Source organism: Marmota monax, unplaced genomic scaffold, assembly GCF_021218885.2.
Source record: "Marmota monax isolate L192 unplaced genomic scaffold, Marmota_monax_Labrador192_F-V1.1 WCK01_AAM20220418_F8-fsc00079, whole genome shotgun sequence".
Lineage (NCBI taxonomy): Eukaryota > Metazoa > Chordata > Mammalia > Rodentia > Sciuridae > Marmota > Marmota monax.
Window position 1 is genome coordinate 2,058,407 of NW_026694099.1, and position 23,746 is coordinate 2,082,152.

Here is a 23,746-nt window from a genome sequence, read left to right on the forward strand (position 1 = left end):
AAAGGAAGGACAAGACCTCTTTTTTTATCTCAGAAAAAGGTTCTGTATTCTCTATGGAGCTCTTTGCCCTGAGTGCACAGAGGAGTTGAAAACAAAGACACAATTGAAGGAACTGGTCTTTGACCGGAAGGAGATGGTGAGACCTGAATCAGTGTCCAGAGAGAACAGGATGTGCAGAGAAGAGGTAAGTGGGGAAGAATATCTCTCTGATATGATGGTAGCCAGTACAGGGGTGGGGTAGGGTGAAGAAATTTGAGGATTCTAGAAAACTGACAACAGGAATAGCAGGTGTCTGAGGAAGGAACTACAGGTGAGAAGTCTGACACCCAAGTACCCAGACATACTTACTTTAGGGATGGCAAGAGATGATATGGTCAGTGTCAGAGCCAGACAGGCACAGCTTCCCCAGAGATTGGAGGACCCATGGAGCAGGGCCTGGTGCCTCTGTGTTCAGAACTATGGGGCTATAGGCACAGAGCCCAAAGGGCACTCTTAAAAGGCCAGCTCTCTGAGCTCATCTTTGGTCCTTAGGCCTCAGCCAATAAGATAAGGGAATAATTTGCATATCTCATTGGCATGGGGTGGGGGATTGGAGTGGAGAGAGACAGAGGAGAGGGCAGGCATGCCTATTCTCAAAGGAGAGGGACCATCTACCCCTACAAAGCTGATCACTGATGGTCCGACTCATGTATGCTTCATTCCCACAATGGCCTCAACCACTACCCCTCTATGTGAATACAACTCTCAGCCCTCTACCCTCAAAGCCTGGGCCTGGGAAGGAGGGCCATACAAGCTCCCAGCAGCCCAACTTCTAAGGCTCTGAGCCCCGCATCCATGTCTGTGGGAAGTACAGATTCTCCCAAGCCCATTTTCACCTGTTGGGTCTGCTTCCCTTTTTCAAGTATACTCATATTTCTGTTCCTTGTCCACCTTAACCCTAAATGGCCTTATGCCCCTCACAAAAATTGCAGCTTTCCCCACGAGGAATCTCCAGGACTTGGCCATCCGATTCTCAGTCTCTCCCATTCTTAATAACCCAGCCTCAGACAGGTAGACCAGCTTGGAAGAAGATGCAGAAGAAGAGAGAACAGGAAACTCTGCTCCTCCTTCCAGGCCACCAAAGGACACTGAAATCTAATCACCAGTCTATCCGATACACTTTTGTAACTGCCCTCACAAGCCCTCTGCTTCTTCTCACCTTTTTCCTGTGTCTCTGCCCCTCTTCCTCTCTCCCACTCATCATGGTTCCCAGATGGCTAGTGAATGACCTATATTTTCAGCCTAATCCCCTAACACCTCTTAGAGCTATCATCCCCCAGTAGGAGTTGGAATAGAGATACTAGGAATTAGCCAAGGAGATGTTTAAACCTGTCCAAAGCTGTTTAAATGGGGTCTCTACTAGAATAGAACTCCAAGAGTTTAAAAGCTATTCCATGCCTTCTGAGGACACTAGGTTTCTCTGAGCCCCAAAGGTCCTCAATTTTTTTTTATATTTTAATTAGGTATCTATGCAGCAAAATGCATTTCGATTCATTGTACACAGTTGAAGCACAACTTTTCATTTCTCTGGTTGCATACAATGTAACATCACACCAAATGTGCAGTCATACATGTACCTAGTTTAATGATGTCCATCTCATTCCACCATCTTTCCTGCCCCCATACCCCCACCCCTTCCCTCCCTCCCCTTTGCCCAAAGTTCCTCCATTTTTCCCATGCCCTGCCCCCATATGGATCAGCATCCACTTATCAGAGAGAACATGTGGCCTTTGGTTTTTTGGGATTGGCTTACTTTCCTTAGCATGATATTCTCCAACTCCATCCATTTACCTGCAAATGCCATAATTTTATTCTCTCTTAATGCTGAGTAATATTCAATTGTGAATACATACAACAGTTTCTTTTTTAATATATATTTTTAGTTGTAGTTGGACACAATATCTCCATTTTATTTTTATGTGGTGTTGAGGATAAAACCCAGGACCTTGCATATGCTAGGAAAGTGCTCTACCTCTGAGCCACAACCCAGCCCCACAACAGTTTCTTTATCCATTCATCTATTGAAGGGCATCTAGGTTGGTTCCACAGTTTAGCTATTGTGAATTGAGCTGCTATAAACATTGATGTGGTTGTGTCCTTGTAGTATGTTGATTTTAAGTCCTTTGGGTATATACCAAGGAGTAGAATAGCTGGGTCAAATGGTGGTTCCATTCCAAGTTTTCTAAGGAATCTCCATATTGCTTTCCAGATTGGTTGCATTAATTTGCGGTTCCTCCAGCAATGTATGAGTATGCCTTTTCCCCCACATCCTCGCCAACACTTATTATTGTTTGTATTCTTGATAACTGACATTCTGACAGGCATGATATGAAATCTTAGAGTAGTTTCGATTTGCATTTCTCTAATTACTAGAGTTGTTGAATATTTTTCCATATATTGTTGAGTGATTGCATATCTTTTTCTGAGAAGTGTCTGTTCAGCTCCTTAGCCCATTTATTGATTGGGTTGTTTGGGGTTTTTTGGTGTTAAATTTTTTTAGTTCTTTATATATCCTGGAGATTAGTGCTATATTTGACGTACATGTGGCAAAAATTTGCTCCCAAAATGTAGGTTCTCTCTTCACCTCATTGATTGGTCCTCAGTTTTGAAAATTAACTGGCCCCAGCCTTAGGTGTTAGGAAAGAGCTGGTAGATGAAGATTATTAAGACAATATTTCTCAAAGTATTGTCTCTAGGCCATCAGCACCAACATTTCCTGGGAATTTATTAGATATATAAATTCAAGTTCAGTGCAGTGGTACATGCCTGGAGTCCTAGCACTCAGAAGACTAAGATGGGAAGATCACTTAAGTCCAGGAGTTCAAAGCTAGGAAATGTAGGGAAATCCTTCTCAAATATCCCACTTCACCTACTAAATCAGAAACTCTGGAGGTGGAGCCCAGAAATCTGTTTTAATAGCTTCTTCTAGCAATTCTGACACACACTAAAGTTTGAGAACAACTGCTCTATAGTTTTCTGCATTCAACCCAGCTTTTCTTAGTGTATGCTTGCTTGTGAGCATGTGTGTGTGTGTGTGTGTGTGTGTGTGTAGTCTCTCCTACCATGCTGTGTTAATCAGCTTTTTGTTACTATACCAAATACCTGGGGTGATAAAAGTATAAGTAAAGAAGATTTATTTTGGCTCACAGTTTTGGAGGTTTCCATGATCAATTGGCCTTGTTGCTTTGGGTCTGTGGTGAGGTAGTTCATGGAAGGGAGAGCATGGTGAAATAAAGCTTCTCATCTCCTGAATGGGAAAAGAAAAAGAGAGGAAAGGAAAGAGCCTGAGTTCCAACCACCTCCTTCAAGAGCACATCCCCAGTGATCAGAAGACCTCCTACTAGGCCCCACCTCTTAGTTTCCACCACTTCCGAAAAGCGCCAAGCTAGGGACTAGGCCTTTAACACATGGGCCTTTTGCAGACATTTAAGATCCACACTAGTCAGCATGGTGGCGCATGCCTGTAATCCCAGTGGCTCGGGAGGCTGAGACAGGAAGATCTCCAGTTCAAAATCATCCTCAGTAAAAATCAGCTAAGCAACTCAGTGAGACCCTGTCTCTAAATAAAATACAAAATAGGATGTGGTTCAGCAATCGAATGCCCCTGAGTTCAATCCCCGGTACCCACCCCCCAAAAAGTAGATCCATAATATAGCATGTACTTTCACACATTTATTAGAAGACCTAGATCAGATTAGGGCCTCCATTTTATAGAGCAGAATCCATCATCATCATTCAAGTTTAAAGGCTTCTCTATGTGATTTCCTGCTTCTACAGCCATTTTCTCAGAAGAAGCAAAAAGCTCAAGGCCTAGAAACCAGCTGAAAAATAGGAATAGGGATCCTGGAGACAAGAGACTCCATACTCTAGGGTGGACAGCAAGAAAGAGGCTCTAGAATTTCCCTGAAGAAAGAAGGAATAGGAAGTGTTGAGTGCAGCCTCCTTTTCATGCCTGCTCTAGGCTGGCCAGACACTTGCCCCCACCTGACAGCTGTCAGGTCTTCCCTGATCCTCTTGTTTACTGGAGGGCTCACAGGAGAGGTGGGAGGGCTAAGCTGCTAAGGGGCTAAGGGAGTTAGACTAAACAAGCTCAGGCGAGTTGAGCTGCTCACAGCTCAGACCAGGCACCAAAAACTAGGGAAAGGAGTTGGGGGAATGAGGGCTGGGCTCAGGCTGAGCCAAAGGAAGGGAACACGGGCACCAAGAAGAGAGGCCATGCCAGCCAATGGGAACCAAGGGGGCAGAGCCCATCCCAAGAGGGCACAGAGACATGGAGATTGGGAAATAGATACTGAGAATAAAGAGACATCTGGGGACAGGGAAATATGGGTGAAAAGGATGAAGCCAGGGTGAACACTAAGAATGACAGAACAGAATAAGTAAAGGAGACTAGCTAAAGAGGCAGTAGGGGTAATGCTGGGATAAGTCAGGGCTCCACAGGGGTTTAGATTAAAGGAGACAGAAGGATATGGGCATATAGAAGAGATGAATAAGGAGCCATGGGGGAACTAAAAGAAAAAAAGGGGGGACAGTTTCTGGGAGACAACTAGAAGACAGTAAGAGACAACAGGAGAGATAGACAGGAACAATGACCTAGAAGTGGTAGATAAAAAGGAAGGAGACAGATAGATTGTCATGCTGCAGAGGAAGAGTGGCAGCCATAAAAAGTAGAAAGATTATGGACAGAAGGATGCTGGACTGTGGGGTAAGAGGGCCAGACAGGCAAAGGAAGAGGAATGGGAATGGGATCCAGGATGCTGCCCCAACCTCATCTGTTCCGCACACCCATTTTGGAACCTAGAAGGCCAGTGTCACTCCTACTTCTGGCCCTTGCTTATCTATATCTTCAGTAATGGATCCAAATCCTCAAAGCTATTCCTGGTGTACCTCCCACATTTATTTGACAAATATTTATCAAACACCTATTCTGTACCAGGCACTGGGTTAGGCACAAGGGATACCTCAAGGACTTACACTGTCAGCTGGTCTACATGCAGCTGACATGGAGCATCAAATTACTGCCCTTAGGTCCAGGCAAGAGCAGATCTACCCTGGCCCATGCTTTAGAAGGCTCCATGCTGGCAGTCTTCTGATAGAGCACTCCCATGTTGTGAGAAGTCCAATACTCTTTTGTCCATATTCCATCCTTCTTAGAACCATACTCCAGATATCTAGGAATTTCCTGCTCAAAGAGCCCAAGCTCACATCTAGGATGCACATGATTTCTTTCCTGGGTGTTCCTTCCCATAGCTAGACACTACTGGTACACACATCCCTAAGTCAGTCAAGGGGTGACTGCTTGCAGGAGAGTGTGGACAGAGCTGGGATGGAAAGGTAGCAGGCCCACATGTTTATAAACACAGCTGGGCACAATCCACAGTGGTACCAGGGGCAGGTGGGAAGAGAAGTGGTTCCAGCTGAAGACCAGTGGCTGAAAGCTGCCTCTCCCCCAAAAGTTTTATAAAGAACCCTAAGGATTCCAAACAAAATATAAAACTGAACCTGGCCTTCCAGAGTGTTATGAAGTATATATTTGTCAAGGCTAAAAATAAAACACATTTTAGCTGGATATGGTGTCACACGCCTGTAACCCCAATGACCTGGGATGTTGAGGCAGGAAAATCTCAAGTTTAAGGCCAGCCTTGGCAATTTAGCAAGACCCTTTCTCAAGAATAAAAAGTAAAAATGGATGGGGAAGGGGCTTAGTGGTAGAGCCCCTTGTTTCAGTCCCTAGTACCACAAAAATAAAGAGAACTTTTTTTAAAAAATTAGAGGGGCTGGGGTTGTGGCTCAGCAGTAAAGCGTTTGTCTAGCACGTGCAAAGCCCTGAGTTCCATCCTCAGCACCACATAAAAATAAATAAAATAAAGGTATCGTGTCCAACTACAACTAAGAAATAAATATTTTTTTAAAAAGTTTAAAAATAAAATATCTTATTTAACAATTTGTTACCTTGCATTATACATTTCAAACATTTAAACATGAGCTTCTGAGCCTTGATTTGTACTCTTGCTTTAGGCCTTACATAGGTTAGAAGTGTATCTACATGAAAAACAACTCCCATTTTATTTTTAGGAATGGGGTCTCACTTTGGTACCTGGCTGGCCTCAAATTTCTGTACTCAAGTAGTCTTCCTACTTCAACCTCCCAAGGAGCTGGGACTGCAGGTGCAACCAAATGAGATGAGTGCCATGAGGGAGCAGAGAGGGTGCTATGAGTTTTTATTTCATAAAGATCTACTCTTGGGCTAGTGGGGCTGGGGCTTAGTGGCAGAGTGCTTGCCTGGTACATGTGAGGCACTGGGTTCGATCTTCAACACCACATGATAATAACTAAATTAAATAAAGGTATTGTGTCTAGCTACAATTAAAAATATTAAAAAAAAAAAGACTTACTCCTCTAGGACACAGAGTCAGGGAGCAGGGAGGGTGTGGCAAGGACAGGTTGCCTGAGGAAGGTCACATTAACCTGAAACTGGTCAAGTGAATAAAAAGTGACCATGCCTGGAAATATGAAGAAAATGGGGATTCCTTTGCAGAAACAGCATATGCAAAGACTGAGTCAAGAGAGAGGTAGACATGTTCAGGAAACTACATGTCCAATGTAGCCAGAGAGAGAAAGTAAGAAAAGTGTACAGAATGGTGGTAGGTGAGATTGGAGCAGTCTGCAGGGGCCAGACCAAGGATTAGGGTTTAATTGTAAAAGCAGTGAGAAGCTACTAAAGGGTGTCAATGGAGATGTGATCAGATCTGTATTTGAAAAGATCACTTTGGCATTTTGTGGAGAAAGCAAAATGGAATCAGAGAAGCTGGGTACGGTAGCCCATGTCTGTAATCCCAGTGACTCGGGAGGCTGAGGCATGAGGATTGAGAGTTCAAACCCAGACTCAGCAATTTAGCAAGGCCCTAAACAACTCAGGAACACCCTGTCTCTAATAAAACATAAAAAAAGGGCTGGGGATGTGGCTCAGTGGTTAAGTGCCCCTGGGTTCAATCTCTGATACCAAAAAAAAAAAAAAAAATGGAATCCGAGAGTCCAATGCGGGAAGACTGCCATGTCTAAGTTGAGCAAGTTGAGTTTGGGGGACATCTTAAATAGGTATCCATATCAGACTGTGGTAGTGTGGGAAAAGGCAGCTTATGGCTAGATCGGCAACTGAGACCACTTCTCTTTCTAACCCTGACACCATCTTGGATTTCCAGGGACTCTGTCTGCAAACATGTGGCCATTCCACCTACCCATTCCAATCTGTGTATAAGTAGCTTATTGGGGAGACTTTCAAGAGGAGTGAGAGAAGCAGGACTGAGAGAGAAAAGCATTGAATGGCACTGCAATTGCAATCAGCTGATCCTATAGAAGCTCTGGAGCTCCAATGGACCTTCCGAGATGTCACAAATTAAGGCAAGGGAGTAGGCCTTTGTACTCCTATAATTAGACACACACTGCCCCTGGGAAGGGGATATTGCACTTAGCAAGACATCCCTTCAGCCACATGTAGTGCTCAAGGAAGTACAGTAGGATCCCCGTATTGGCAGTTTCACTTTCTAAGGCTTTGGTTACCTATAGTCAACATGGTCCCAAAATACTAAATGCTATGTTCTAGAAGTAAATAAATAATTCATAAGTTTTAAAGTATGCAGCATTCTGAGTAATATAATGATATCTCCACTCAGGATGTGGAGTGTGCTCATCCTTAATCAGTATATCCATACTGTATATGTACCTGCCCGTTAGTCACTTAGTAGCCATCTTACTTACCAGATTGACTATTGTAGAATCACAGTGCATGTGCAAGAGTACCACATAGAAGTGATGCTGGGTGATGATCCTCCTGACATATCATCAGAAGGTCAATAGGATCCTAACACTATGTTACAATACACACTTCATCTTATCACATAGGCAATGTAATACATCTCACAAGAAGGATATGTACAGTAAAATGTGATATAGAAAGACCCCATTCACACAACTTTTATTGCAGTATATTATTATAATTATATGTTGTTATTATTATTAATCTCCTGCCAATGCCTAATAAGTAAATTAAACTTTATCATAAGTATATATGCATAGGGAAAACATGGTATATATAGGATTCAGTACTACCTATGCCATTAGGCATCCAGTGGTGATCTTGGAATGTATACCCCTCAGTAAGTGGGGACTGTGTTCAGTTGGAACTTATGGCCAATATTTAGCTGCTGTGATGTGCACCAGAATCCTAAAAGGGGGATGGCCAGTGTACCACAGTGTCCAGTACAGGGAATCTGTGAGACATCAAAGGGATGGACCTAGAAGGCATCTATCTAGGAAGCAGAAAAACAGACAAGGTCAAGGCTGGTCACACCCTGCCCCCTGGTGGTAATCCTTGAACACTGGGTCAGCTGGTGGGCCAGGCTGGGGGTGAAGAAGGAACTAAACAAGAGTATGGCAGATCAGGGGGAATCGGCAATGCAAGGAAAGCCTCACCTGAGCCCTCTGTTTGGTCTGCCCAAAGCTAAAGAAAGAAGTAACTGTGGGGAAAGAGGATTCAGAAACGTGGGACTCATTCATTCTTTTAATTCAACCAACATTAATTTTGGATACAAGGATTAAAAACAAGACTAAAATTTGGATGATCTGTCTATGTAGGTGAAAAGACGACAAGTAAGGAGGTGGAAATTATAATCCTGGATAAATAAGAGCCAGAAGATCTTGAAGAACAGTAGATGCCATGTGATAGGCCTTGAAGGGATGTTAAGCATAAGAGGTATAAACTTATTTTTATTAAATGATAAATTAAGGGGAAATATATAGGATTACAACAGGAGGAAAGGAACCTTGATAATCAGAACCAGAAACTTAGAATCAGATTCCATTTTTTCCTGCTGATGAGATGTGTGATTTTGAGCAAATGATTTAACCTCTCTAAGCCTCGGTGTCCATATCTGTAAAATAGATTTGTTGTAAAGCTGAATGACACAGAGCCTAGCACCTGCTGTCCACACCATAAACATTATTCCTCTCTTAACTTTCCAGAGTGAACTTATATGTACAATGGGGTGGGGGTAACTTAGTAGAGGGAGAGGGGAGGTGTTTGAGGAGTAGGAGGCCAAGAGATGTGTGTTGGAAGACATCACCTACAACCAGGTGAGAGATAAGCCCTGGACTAAGGCAGTGACTATAGGGATAGAAACAGATTTGAGAGCTAATTGTGAAGAAAAAATCCAAAGGTTCTCTAGTATCTGATTAATTATAAAGGATAAGAAAAAAAGTTTAGACTAATTCAGGTTTCCTCTGGGGTAACTGGCTAGATTGTGGTGCCATTTGCTGAGATAAGGAAAAACGGAAATAGGCACATTATGAACAAGATGATGACCTTCAGAAGGTCAACAGTCCTGGCACCAACAATGCATAACTTCAGACCCAATGGGTGCCCAAGAGGCAGCAGTTTGTAGCAAGGTGGATGTGGATGAATTTGGATTCAAGGACTAGGAGGGAGAATTCCAAATACATGCATGAGGTTGAGTGCAGGCCTGAGTGGGAAGTCAGGGACCAGCTGCAAGCCCACAGTTGGAAGCCAGCTCTTCTTATGTCACTATGTTCCAGCATAGAACTCAGATATCTGAGAATCAAGATTATTTCTATGGAAAGTGTAAGAAATCCACTTAAAATTAGCTTGAGCAAGAGAATAAATTTATTAATTTCTATAACTTAAGTCAGGAATTCTTTGATCTCCAGCCTTGTACTCTGGTTTCTCTAGGCTGGTTTCTGTCTCAAGCAGTCTCCTGCTTTGCAGGGCTAAGCTGTTGCCCAGCAGATCCAGGCTTATAATTCTACCTGCTCAGCAGGCACAACAGAAGAAAAGCTTATTTTCAAAGTTTACAGAAAAAGTCCCAGAGAGGGATATCTCGCCCCCCCACCCCCAAACATCCCTGGTTACTAAGACCAGATCAAGGAATATGTAAACTCACCAAACTGACAGCCTACCCCCCAAGCAGAGTGAGGTCATACACATAGCACCATGCAGACTGAGGAGATTGCTCCCCAAAGGAAAACCAGGGTGCTAATATCAGAAAAGGGAAAGAATACTGAGCAGATACCCACCATGCACATGTTGAGTTTGAGGTGCTGCAACCTTTGCAATAGTAGATATCCAGTGATCTCAAGTTAAAGAGAGATGTCTGAATGGAGACATGGCTTGAGAAATTACCCTAGGACTTTATGGTAGGCTGGGTGGATTGTGAAAAGAATGATCCCACAAGGGAGTGTGAAAAGAAGACCAAGGAAGAACTCCTGGGGTGGAGAGGCACCACCATTTTGTAGTAAGGCAGAAAGGAACACTGACCAGGAGAAAAGAAACAGGGGATTTTAGGAGTTGAGGACTAAGGGGACCTCAGCATTGGTCTTAGAAATCAGAAAAGCCTGGGGCTGGGAGTGTCCATTCCCCAGGAAAAACTGGAAAGGCAATGCCCAACCCGAGAGCTTCTCCACGTCCAGCACGCACTACACATACACACGTGGGCTCCCGCCTCTGGCTTCACCCCTCATTCCTAGCTTGTTTGCCAATCTGTCGGTTAGTGACTGAGTCTCTCGGTCGCTAACTCCCGGGAGCAAGAGTCCTCGGAGTTACATCATATGCAGGGCAACGTGGCTGGCCAGGAGGCGGGGCCTCGACGTAGGCGGGACCCAGGAGCAAACCCAGTCCTCCAATGGGAGAGATGGGCTTGGGGGCTTGGATGCTGGGTTGGGACCACGGTGAGGACCTGGGGTCGCAAGCCCCAGAGTCCAGGGCCCAGGAAGCGGGGCTGCGGTAGGGGCGGAGAGATCCTGCTAGGTTCCGCCCCTGCGCTTGCCCGCCTCCCTTTTAAGCACCTCCTGCCCAGCCTCGACTCCCGCTCGCTCCAACGCGCTCCCTCCTTCCCCGCCTTCCTTATCTCCCCGTCTCCGCACGGTTCCTGTGGCCACCCCGCAGCCTCCGCCCAGGTGCCATGGCTGCTGTGTACCGCCCCGGCCTGCGGTGAGTGACCCCCAGCCTGGGGCCCACTCGCACTTCCCGCTGCGCTCCCCGCCTCAGGCTGCCTTCTCCTAGTTCCCCATCCTAGGAGGAAGCAGGCAGGGCGACTATTTCTCGATGCAGGTCTCACGCGCAGCGCGTGCCTCCTACAGCCAGCCGCACTGGGTCTCCAGGTTCTGGTGCGCTCCTCCCCCTCCCTGCTTCGCTTGTCTGCCCGCGCCATCTCTATCTGCCACTCTTAGAACTTCCTCCGCTTCTCGCTCGCCCCTGCGGAGCTCAGTCTCCGCTAGCTGCCTTTCCTTCCCGGATGTAACTTTCAGACCCCTGACGGGGTTCATTCCGCGCCCCAGGGTGTGGTGGAAAGCAGTAGCACCCTGGGGCCAAGGGACATGAGCCCCATGGGGTTTGAGCTCAAAGCTCCCTAAAGAAGGTAGAAGGTAAACCATTCCCAGCCTTCCCGGATTTGGAACCTGGCGGGAAGCCCAGCACTGCCAGACGGACCGGGGTCCTGGGGAGGGAGGGAAGCCAGACGGGAGTATGGGGCCAAGTTGCCTTCCTTTCTTACATGGCTGGCTTCTTCCTCTGTGTAGGCCCGGGGCTCCAGTCTTGTCCTGTCTATCCTCCCTTTGTACAGCCTCCTCTCTTCTCTATGGACGCCACCCCCCCACCCCCGCCATTCTCCCTAGCTTTTGTCTGAACTGATCCCATATCTCTCCCACAACCGTTCTACTTGGCCAGCCAAGTGGGTGGTTTATTGGAGGATAAGAAAAAGGTCCCTCTTAGGGGACTGGAGGAGAATGTAGGGGTCTCACAAGAGACAACCAGAGCCAGGCTCCAAACAAGAAAAGCTCTCCCGAAGACTGTGCCTTTAAAATCAATGTGCAGTGAAAACTCTCCCAGGCAGCAATACACCCAGGTCCCAGGAGCCCTTCTTCCCTGCCAGTAGGCCACACTGGGCATCCATCCTGCTGTGACTGCTGGAAACCACCCCAGCTCCCACATCCATGGTCTGAGTTTTCTGCCTTCCCCAGGCTTAAAGTCTCTGAGTCTGAGCTTCCTGCCATCTGATGTTCCACTCTACTACCAACCCCAAAAGTTCTCTAGGCATATGGTTTCTACGAAAGAAAGCCAGGGGAGGCTTAGGCTCAGGCCATCCTAGTATGTGATGAGCTTCTGGTGGGCTAGGCCTTGGCATTTTAGAAAAAGATCACTAACTCCTCTGGCCTTTGCTCTCTCTGGATCACTCCACCCTGGATCCCAGCCAATCAGAACAGACCCTGCTTCTCTCTGTCCCAGGGGCATGACAGGACACACAATACAGGGACCCTGCCCTTCTATGAAGCAAGGCAAAAACCCCAGCTAGTAACACTCATACCTCAGTGTTCAGTCTTTCACATAGTTCAAAAATACCTGTCTAGTAAGAACATTTAATGTAACCCTTGTTGACATAGGTAGGCAGCAGCATATCTGTTTCCTAGAACCCCAACATCCAGTCCCCTATCTCTGTGTAAGAGCCCCAATCTAAGAACCTGGCACTGGAAAAGGCCTGTATCTTCTCACAAAGTGGGGCCTTTTGCTTGAGGCTTTCAGTCTTACAGCATTCACATCAGAAGAAATAAATAAATAAAAACAGCTGCTACTTTAACTTCCAAAAACTATACTTGCGAATGGAAAGACCATGCCTGGAAATTTAAACACTAGACCCATGCAACTTATCTGGCAGTTTCTTGACACTTGGGCCAAAGGGCACCTGCTCATTTATAAACATAGACATAGTGAAATATGGGTGTGGACTATGTATCAGCATGCCTACACATACTTCCACAGCCAGGTGTGTACCTTCATGCTCATTTGGTCATATTTGTCTTTTGATGACCAGAAGACATCCTCTTTAAACCTCATAAAGGTCACAGGATGCATATGGCCTGAATCTATCCCACACACCACAAACAATTTGTTCTTCATTGTGCCTGCACCGAAACATGCTTCCTGCTATCCCCCAAGCACTTGTCTACCCTCCATGAAAGCATTTGCTTATTGTCTCCCTGTTTCTTCTCTTATAGGCTTAGCTGGCATGGGCTGAGCCCCTGGTGTTGGTCATCATGCCGCAGCATCCAGACCCTGCGTGTGGTCAGTGGAGATCTGGGCCAGCTGCCTGCTGGAGTTCGAGACTTTGTGGAGCACAGTGCCCGCCTGTGCCAACCAGAGAGCATCCACATCTGTGATGGGACTGAGGCTGAGAATACTGCCACACTGACCCTGCTAGAACAGCAGGGCCTCATCCGAAAACTTCCCAAGTACAATAACTGGTAAGCCCTGAGCTCAGCACCCCTCAGGATGGGGCAGCTGCTTGGATTAAGGTCAATTTTGAGTTTATCAAGACAAAATCAAATTGAACTAGACCTCCCAATGGAAGGAACAGAATGGGAATTAGGAATGATTGATGTTTTTGTATTAAAGGAAGAAGTTAATACAAATAAAATTATTTGGGTTCCTGCCCCAACCAATTCAGGAGTCATTTGCCAAGGATAAAGTCTACCAGAGGACTAGGGCCTTGGGAACCTCCTCTTAGATGGGACAAACCTTGGAGAAAGGGATTAAGATATGAATGGATAGAAAAAAAATGAGTCAACAGAAGAACTATAGACAAAATTGGACTTGAAAAAGCAGTTCTGGGAATGAAGGAGACCTGCTGGCCACACCTTCCTGACAATCCCCTCTCTCCCAGCTGGCTGGCCCGCACAGACCCCAAGGACGTGGCACGAGTAGAAAGCAAGACGGTGATTGTAACTCCTTCTCAGCGGGACACGGTGCCCCTCCCAACTGGTGGGGCCCGTGGGCAGCTGGGCAACTGGATGTCCCCAGCTGAGTTCCAGCGAGCTGTGGATGAGAGGTTTCCGGGCTGCATGCAGGGTAACCAGGGCAGGGACACAGGCAGGGGCACAGATGGTATGACCAGGTTTGGAACCCTTTATCCAGGTGATGCTTTCCTCCACAGGCCGCACCATGTATGTGCTTCCATTCAGCATGGGTCCTGTGGGTTCCCCATTGTCCCGCATCGGGGTGCAGCTCACTGACTCAGCCTATGTGGTGGCAAGCATGCGTATTATGACCCGGTTGGGGACACCTGTGCTTCAGGCCCTAGGAGATGGAGACTTTGTCAAGTGTCTACATTCTGTGGGTCAGCCCCTGACTTCACAAGGTGAGTACCTGCCCTGCTCAGGGAGGACACAGAGGTCCTCTTGCACTCAGAGAGAACCCCAAACTCCACTCTCAGACCCTGAGAATCTGTCCTCTGAAAATCCAGGGTAGCATTCTTGGCAAAGGGTGAAGCTGTGTTTGGAGAGCAGTTTGAACAGAGTTGAGAAAAGTCAGTCTTCCTGTCTAGTAAAGACAGGAGAGCTGATGAGGCAGGGGGCTTGAGCCATTCTGGGCACAACCACTGCTCCCAAGTGTTTCTCAGTTTGCCAAATCTTGATCCCTCCAGCCCCTGACACCCAGTTCTTGATGCCATTGCTAGCAGTCCTATGACCCCATTGTCCCCAGGGGAGCCGGTGAGCCAGTGGCCATGCAACCCAGAGAAAACCCTGATTGGTCATGTGCCTGACCAGCGGGAGATCATCTCCTTCGGCAGCGGCTATGGTGGCAACTCCTTGCTGGGCAAGAAGTGCTTTGCCCTGCGCATCGCCTCTCGCCTAGCCAGGGATGAGGGCTGGCTGGCGGAGCACATGCTGGTGAGGGCCTGGTGAGGAACTGGGCAGCCGTGGGGAGGGGGTCAGGGCAGGGGCGGGCCTGGCTAGTCTGCCTTAGCTTTGCCTCCTTCCTTCCAAGTGTCAAGCTGGTGTGCAGAGACTCTGCCCAAATGCTTGAAGCTTTGGCTCCAGGTTGCTGAACACTGCTACCCAAGTCTGTGGCAGAGCAGTACACCTGTTCAATGAATAAACATTGATCCCCCCTTTTAGCCCCTAGCTCTGTTTCCCCATGCAGGCCATGCTCTGATCTTTGGTGACCTCCTGTTCCTTCTATCCCAATGCACAGATCCTAGGCATCACCAACCCTGCAGGGAAGAAGCGCTACATAGCAGCTGCCTTCCCCAGTGCTTGTGGCAAGACAAATATGGCCATGATGCGTCCCGCATTGCCAGGCTGGAAAGTAGAGTGTGTGGGAGATGACATCGCCTGGATGAGGTTTGACAGTGAAGGTGAGGAGCACTCAGATCACAGTCTCAGTTCTGGCTCTTATGGACCCCTCCAATGTGGTGAGCTTTTTCAGTGAGAACCTGTTCCTGAATAGCTAACTCTGTCCCATACCTGCACTCAGCCAACCCAGAGACAAAAAGCCTTTCCACACTGGATCTAGGGTCCAGTTCAAGGCAGGGAGGGGGTAGAGCAGGACCTTCTTCAGCCTTGCACCTCAACTTTTCCTGGGGGGTCCTTCCTTTCTTTCACTTCTTCTTCTGACAGGTCGACTCCGGGCCATCAACCCTGAGAATGGTTTCTTTGGGGTGGCCCCTGGCACCTCTGCCACCACCAATCCCAATGCCATGGCCACAATCCAGAGTAACACTCTTTTCACCAACGTGGCTGAAACCAGTGATGGCGGCGTGTACTGGGAAGGGATTGACCAGCCTCTTCCACCTGGTGTCACCGTGACCTCCTGGCTAGGCAAACCCTGGCAACCTGGTATGTGGGGTAGGAAGTCATGTCCCCAGGGCCCAGACCTTAATGATGCAAATCTTCCTCCACATCCCCCATCTATCTTCTGTTCCTTTGGGAGGCACAGGAAATTATGAATGTTTGCAGTTTCCAATCCCAGGCAAGATCTTAGGTCATGTCCCAACTCCACCAATCATTGGTTTGGAATTTCGCTAAATTTACTCCCTTAAGTTTCTCCACCAGTGGATGAAAATGTTTGTTTGGATGAGAATGTTTGTTAAATACTGGTCTCAAGATTATTGGCAAACTAAATAATGCATAAAAGGGGTTTAGTATTACTGCTGAATATATACTAAGTTTTCGATAATAAATATAAGCTGGATTAAAAAACAAAAAAGAGGAAGAGGAAGGACTGTCTTGAAAATTGTTACAGAAGGAATTGAACTCAGAGCAGAATCCATAAAGTTTGGTGCATTAGGAAATATAGATGCCTGCCCCTCTTCTGCCCAACTCCTCCTGCCACTTGGCTCCCACTGTCCCCTGCATAATGGCCATTGTTTTTCTTTCTAAATGTCAGTGTTGTTACTCTCACCCTTCCCCTGTACTCTAACCCTTCTTCCACACTAAATCAGCCTAGCACTTTAGTGTTTCCCAGAAGCTAGTTTCTCAACCCTGTCATTTCCCAGGTGCCTCCCTGAGCCCTGCACTCTGGACCTTCAGCTTTCTGGCCTTTTGTAGTCAGAGAGCCCAGAGACCAAGAGGTAGAAGCAGAGAAGTGTATAGTATTAGGAAGGTGGCCTTGTGGTTGCTAAAACCTGTATTCAAGTTTGCCAGGCTGGCCTAGCAGGCACCTTCCTTGTCTAATCGCCCTTCATTTTCTCTAACACCATCATTAAACCCCCCTCATCCAACTGAGAAATCCAAGAAACTTTAATCTTTCCCCACAGGCTACTTCCCCAACCCTTTCATCAACTCTGAATTCAGGGGTATAACTAGGGCATCTTACACCCAGCTTCAATTCCCAGAATAAATACCCTGTGCTAGGGTCCTACAATGGCAGCTAATGAAGGACGGCTCTTATTTGAGAAGTAGGCAGAGGTTGGGGAGAGGCAGTGGGTAGGAGTGTTGACCTTTTTGGCTTCCTTGCTCCCCGGGTCTGACCAGCAACCTCCAATAGAGAAGGCACTGTGCCCATTCAAGGTCCCCATGTTGGTACTTCACACATGCGCCTGATTTGGTCCAAAGCCCTCTCCAGGGCACCTAAAGGTGCCAGGTGATCAGGGCTTCAAAGGTTATACTGCCTAGGCTATGTCTCTTTCTGAGTTACTCTAGTCCTACCATTCTGTCAGGCTCAAAGCAGGCCTAGGGAAATCAACAAAATTCTGTGAGCTTTGAAACCAATTCCTGTATAGTGGGGCACCGTGGCACATGCCTGTAATCCCCAGCAGCTTGGGAGGCTGAGGCAGGAGGATTGAGAATTCAAAGCCAGCTTAGCAAGGGCAAGGCGTGAACCAACTCAGTGATACCCTGTCTCTAAATTAAATACAAAATAGGGCTGAGGATGTGGCTCAGTGGTTGAATGGCCCTGAATTCAATCCCCAGTACTCCCTCCTCCCCCCCAAAAAAAAAAAAGATCAGTTTGTGTTTGCATTTTGATAGCTCAGGAAGTTCTGTCATCTCTAGTTTGCTGATAGAAAGTCAATTGTCTGAAATACAAAACTGTTATTTTTCCCCTAGTGAATGCAGTTTTTGCTTTAGGTCTGGGAAATAATAATCCTATAAATAAAAAATTCACAGGGGAGGGGTTGGGGTTGTGGCTCAGAAGTAGAATGCTTGCCTAGCATGTGTGAGGCCCTGGGTTCGATCCTCAGCACCACATAAAAAATAAATAAATAAAGGTATCATGCCCAACTACAACTAAAAAAATAAATATATATTTTTTTAAAAGTTCATAGGGGAAAAATTATTGTAATCTCACATCAGTGTCTAGCCCTATTCCCATGAGCCCTGGTCAATGCCAAGTACCTGTAGCTTGGCATAAACATTAGTGCCCTGTAGAACCCCAATTCCTCCTCCACTCTTTTTCTCTGGCAGCACCATTATGGAAAAATAACCAGACCTTGCTGGGCACAGTAGTGTACACCTATAATTCCAGCAACTCAGGAAGCTAAAGCAAGATAATAGAAAGTTCTAGACCAGCTTCAGCAACTTAGCAAGATCCTGTCTCAAAATAAAAAACACAAAGGTCTGGTAATGTAGCTCAGTGGTAGAGTGAGTGCTTGCCTAGCATGTGCAAGGCTTGTGGGTTCAATCTTTAGTACCAGGTGGAAAAAATATCTGATCTTTTGGGGGCGGTCTCCTGGCTCCCTTCATCCTATTCTTTACCACATAAGGCTGTAGATAGCTTATGAGGCAAAAATAAATTATGCAAGAGTGTATACACACGTATGTGTGTGTTGGGGGTGGACATAACCTTGGAAGTGACAGTATTTGTATTTCTTCTGCCAGGTGACAAGGAACCCTGTGCACATCCCAATTCTCGCTTCTGTGCCCCGGCTCGTCAGTGCCCTATCATTGACCCAGCCTGGGAGGCCCCAGAGGGTGTCCCCATTGATGCCATCATTTTTGGAGGCCGCAGACCCAAAGGTAACACATGGACTCTGTGCCTTCTTGGTAAAAGGCCTAGCTCTAAACTAGGGTCCACTGTCCCTCCTGTACTTAAAGTTCAGGGAGCCTCAGCCTGGATCTCCAACTGTAGCTGGCTGTCTCCAGAGTTTTTCCCTGGTAAATGCAGAATTTAAAGGAAACAATAGGGTCTGAAAATGGGATAGCTGAGGTATTAGAAGAATGAGATTGTCATTATCAGAAGGGACAGAGTGAGGATCCAAAGAAAAGGGCTGTCTGTGACCCTGTTCATTGGTGTTCTAGGGGTGCCCCTGGTATATGAGGCCTTCAACTGGCGTCATGGGGTATTCGTGGGTAGTGCCATGCGCTCTGAATCCACTGCAGCAGCTGAACACAAAGGTAAGTACATTGCTCATCGCTTCCTCTCATGTGTGCCCACATCACCTTCTGTCTCCCTTTCTAAGCCAGATCTTCTTGCCCTCCCTGGAGTCTTCAGGGACTCCACCTCTTTCTACTTCTGCCTTTACCCCCATTCTTTCTCTTCACTTTCTCTGAGGACATTCCAGAACTGTGAACCTTTTAAACTTCCTCCAACTGGATACAGTGTGCCCTTCCCTTCCTTCCTTAAAAAAGGAAGATTCTTTACCCATCCTTCTCCTGCCGTAGGGAAGATCATCATGCATGACCCATTTGCCATGCGGCCCTTTTTTGGCTACAACTTTGGGCGCTACCTGGAACATTGGCTGAGCATGGAGGAGCGCAAGGGAGCCCGGCTACCTCGCATCTTCCACGTCAACTGGTTCCGACGTGATGAGGCAGGCCAATTCCTGTGGCCAGGCTTTGGGGAGAATGCTCGGGTTCTAGACTGGATCTGCCGGCGATTAGAAGGAGAGGATAGTGGCCGAGAGACACCCATCGGGCTGGTGCCAAAAGAAGGAGCTCTGGATCTCAGCGGCCTTGGAGCCATAGACACCACTCAGCTGTTCTCGCTCCCCAAGGACTTCTGGGAACAGGAGGTTCGTGACATTCGGAACTATCTGACAGAGCAGGTCAACGAGGATCTGCCCAAGGAGGTGTTGGCTGAACTGGAGGCCCTGGAGGGACGTGTGCGCAAAATGTGACCCGACTCATACTGGCAAAATAGCACAATACCAACATCTGGGAAAAGGGAGCCCCAGGCTTGCAGAAAATATGAGCAGTTTGGTGTTAACATCTGAGACCAGACCACAGACCTTCCCCATACACTGTCTAATAATAAGAGATGCTCATTTATTTTATATAACATTTGTACTGTTTTCATTTCCTACCTACTTCACAGGTTTCCCTCTAACATGAGTCTCACCTCTGGGTCACATAAGTAGGCACTGTTAGGAGAAGGCATTGCCCTCATGTATCCTGAGGTCTTAAAAAGATGTAGGCCTGAGCTAGTTCCTCAAGGCAGTCTCCAGGACCAAAATTCTTGATCTCCCACTGAGACATGCAGAAGCTTCTGTAGCTCCATTTACCAGTGACAGTGGTTCCGGTGTTCTCAAATCTGTTCTTACTGGGTATGATGGCACAGGCCTGTAATCCAGCAACTCACAAGGTTGAAGCAGAAGGATCCCAAGTTCAAAGGTAGACTCAGCAACTTAGTGAGACCCTGTCTCAAAATGAAAATGACTCGGAGTCAGGCATGGTAGTGCACACCTGTGATCCCAGCAACTCAGGAGGTTGAGGCAGGAGGATTGTGAGTTCAAAGCCAGCCTCAGCAACTTTAGCGGGGCCCTGGAGGCCCTAACAACTCAGTAAGACCCTGTCTCTATAAAATACAAAAAGGGGATGGGGATGTGGCTCAGTGGTTAAGTGCTCCTGGGTTCAACCTCCAGTATGAAAATAATGATAATAATTTTAAAGTAATAAATAAATAGGGCTGCAGATGTAGCTCAGTGGCAGACTACCCCTAGATTCAATCTCTAGTACCTTAAAAAAATTTTTTTTGGTTTCCTACTATTCTTCAAAAAGATGACCAATTAGTTATAAACACATGCACACCATTATACACTCATGAACTTAAACACATTTAGTGTTTATTATATTATCTTTATTAATGCTTGAATTATCCTGTGGCCATGGGAGCTCAGCTCCTGAGTCTGTTTGACATATTCTATAGTTCCTACTTGATTCTTCCACGCCTGGTATGGTTAACTGTTCCACACTCGTATATTTCCTGCCCCAGACCTGGAATCAACTACTTCTAAAAGCTCCAATTTCTTTCAGTTGAGAATGGTATTTTAAGATTACAATCTATATGCTAAGAGTGTTGATTGCTTCTGGATTGGTGGTTTTTACTAGACTTTTTTGGTAGCTTGAGATAGGAAAATGAAACATCCCATGAAGTCATATTGATATTTCCACTTCCTGTCCAAAATTAGGGCTAAAGAGTTTTTACTTCTATATTACATCTGCAGCTCCTATCCTACACACACGAAAAAAAAAAATCTGATTCTTAAGGACCTAAGACATGAGAGATGAGAGTCTTGGCATATCTCATAATTACTCAATTGCTTTCTAATCAACACATTTTAAGTCCCTAGGTAAATTATAATACTCCTCCCTTTCCATCTACACAGAGTGATACAAGAAGACAAGGTATAAACACATGTATGGGCATCAGTCACTTCAGAAGATGGAACTTTGCCTTCAAGTTGCCTAGATAAACTGGGCATACTGGCATACACCTATAATCCCAACTCCTCGAGAGGCTGAGGCAAGAACCCTGTCTCAAAAAAAAGAAAAGGGCTTGGGGTACAGGTCAGTAGTAGAGCATCCCTGGGTACAATCCCTAGTACTGAAAATATAAAAATATATAAGGTCACCTAGAGATATCTCTCCGACCTCTGAGTGGTCACCAAACTGGGAGTTGAAGTTTCAGTAGGCCAGAAAAAGTCAGGTCAGTCAGGGATTGAAAACTGCTTTCCTTCACTCCTCTCTAGCGCAGCATGCCCCCTAGTGGAGATACTCAAGAGCAGGAAACAGGCCAAAGCAGCTCAGACAGGAGTTAACTCTGATTCTTGGTATACTAGAAATGATCCTAAAATGGGTGCTGAAGATAAAAACTTTTCTGTAGTTGTAACTCTAAGTGTAGCTGGGGAGAGTAGAGGCTGCCCAAATGAGAATCACTTTACAAATTCACCAAGCAACAAGCCAAACATCAAAATCAAGAAAGGGAAGGCCTGTAGAATGCATAGAAATGACAACTGTAATTTTTTTTATTTTTTATTTTTATTTTTTTGTGGTGCTGGGGATTGAACCCAGGGCCTTGTGCATGTAAGGCAAGCACTCTACCAACTAAGCTATATCCCCAGCCCTGTAATTATTTTTAAAGATGTCATTTTATTTCTTTCAATAAAACACATTATATACCCCAAAATATAAATGCTTCTGGATTGATTTTTTTCTAGACATGTGTACTTGTACACATTTCAAAAATCATTATAGGACACAAGGAACATAATAAAATTCATAGGTTTAAGATCTTTTACTTACAAAAGTGAATCAACAGGGGCTGTGGTTGTAGTTCAGTGGTAGAGCGCTTGCCTCAAGTGTGTGAGGAGGCTCTGGATTCAACACTCAGCACTACATAAAAATACAATAAATAAAATAAAGGTATCGTGTTCACCTACAACTAAAAACAACAACAAAAAAAAGCTTATTTAAAAAAAAATGAATCAACAGAGCTGGGGTATAGCTCAGTTGTAGAGCACTTGCCCAGTATGCATGAGGTTCTGTGTTCAATGCCCAAGATTACAAAAAAAAAATCAATGGATCCAGTGATGGATATTACATTTTGCATGTTGTTTTGAATTCTGAGACAGAGTTTAAGTTGCTAAGGGCCTTATTAAGTTACTATGGCTTCAAACTTGCAATCCTCCTGTCTCAACCTCCCAAGCCAATGGGGCCAATGGAATTACAGGCATGAGCCACTGCACCTAGCAAATACTGCTACTTCAGCATTTAATATTAGAAGGATTCACTTTGGTCCTAAAACATGATTTTTTAAAATATTTACCATGAATTTTAATGTTTTATTCAATAATGCATAAGTTCTACAATACTAAGGATTGAATTAACAAGATGTTCTTCAGGTGTAAGCTAGATTTGCAAATGGTAAAGAGAAGAAAAGGAAAGAGATTATCAAAAAATAAGTTATTGAGATTGAGGCAGGAGAATCCCAAGTTTATGCCAAGCTGGGGTGGGTGGGGATGGTGGTGTTGGGAGTGTATATCAGCAGGAGAGCACTTGTCAAGCATATGCAAGACCCTCTGTTCAATCCCCAGTACTTAAATACACACACACACACACACCCTGAGATGAGTTTAACAGAAATTTTGTTTCGTTTTCTGGACCATAGGTGCTAGAATCATATTAATCATAATCCTTTGTTCATGGTACATCTTTGTCACTGTTTCATGCAAGGCCTTCTCCATTTCAGTATTTGTTTAATTATACAATGAGCCTGGGTATTTTTATACTTTCTAATACAAAAATAAGGCCATATTGGTTTTGTATTCCCCAGAATATGACACCAGAAGGACTAAATACCACCTTTTCTTTAGTGCTGGAAACTGAAACCAGAGCCTGAATGTATGCACTCCCACTGAGCGAGTTACACCCCTGGGCCCTACCACCTTTTTAAAAATTTAATGTTGTTTGCACAATTCTCCAAGAAATAAAAATAGAAGAAATCAACATCCCTTTTTTATTTATTGTTTTCGGGTGATGAGAATCAAACCCAGGACCTAGCACATGCTAGGCAAGCACTCTAACACTGAGCTCCATTCTCTGCCCACTACACCATTTTAACGGTTACCAGGCACTTCTTGTACCATGTGGCTCCTAATTTATTTAACCAATCCCATATTGTAGGATATTTGGGTCTATTTTGTTCCCAATGTTCCACTATTATCAATGATTGCTATGCAAAACATAAATTTTATGCAGGGTCAAGCTAAATAAGCCGAAGTGGTACTACTTAGTCAAAGTACAAAGCTGCGAGAAAGAGAACTTGATGTGGAGAGACAAAGCTTTGCTCAGATAAAACATTCTGGGAGGGTGCAGAAGTGGAAATAAGCAAGGCATTTATTTTATGCCTGGCAGAAATACTTAAAAAGGGGGGGGGGGAAGATTACAAAAACAATACAAGTAGGTTGGGAAAAGTTTTTATTAGAAAGAATAAAATGAACAATGGACCACTTATGGGTTCTTAGGAACTAACTAAAAGCTGCTCGAGGAGGATACTTCAGAGAATCAGTGAGGTGGGGAGGCATGGAGAAAAATGTGTGGTGACTGGAAAAATTAACCTCAGGTAAAATATCTATAGGACTTTAAAAAATTGAACTTAAAAGGCAAGGAAAAGATCAAAATAAGTCCAGATTTTCCCCGCTGGACA

The 23,746-nt window shown here is 45.5% G+C and overlaps 2 protein-coding genes across 3 annotated transcripts in view; one reads left to right on the plus strand and one right to left on the minus strand.

Annotated features, from left to right (window-relative positions):
* Positions 1-23,746, minus strand: part of Nrl (neural retina leucine zipper) — a 143,531-nt gene that overhangs the window by 118,168 nt on the left and 1,617 nt on the right. For both annotated transcript variants that reach the window (XR_009228718.1, XM_046465165.2), the window contains exon 2: positions 3,187-3,286. The gene's annotated coding sequence lies outside the window, so the exon portion shown is untranslated. The remainder of the gene's footprint in view (positions 1-3,186; positions 3,287-23,746) is intronic.
* Pck2 (phosphoenolpyruvate carboxykinase 2, mitochondrial) lies at positions 10,820-19,600 on the plus strand. Its single transcript, XM_046465138.2, has 10 exons — positions 10,820-11,041; positions 13,102-13,347; positions 13,767-13,951; positions 14,037-14,240; positions 14,585-14,772; positions 15,077-15,239; positions 15,502-15,720; positions 18,202-18,339; positions 18,622-18,717; positions 18,985-19,600. The coding sequence occupies exons 1-10, from the start codon at positions 11,013-11,015 to the stop codon at positions 19,437-19,439; spliced, it is 1,923 nt and encodes a 640-aa protein (XP_046321094.1). The 5' UTR covers positions 10,820-11,012; the 3' UTR covers positions 19,440-19,600.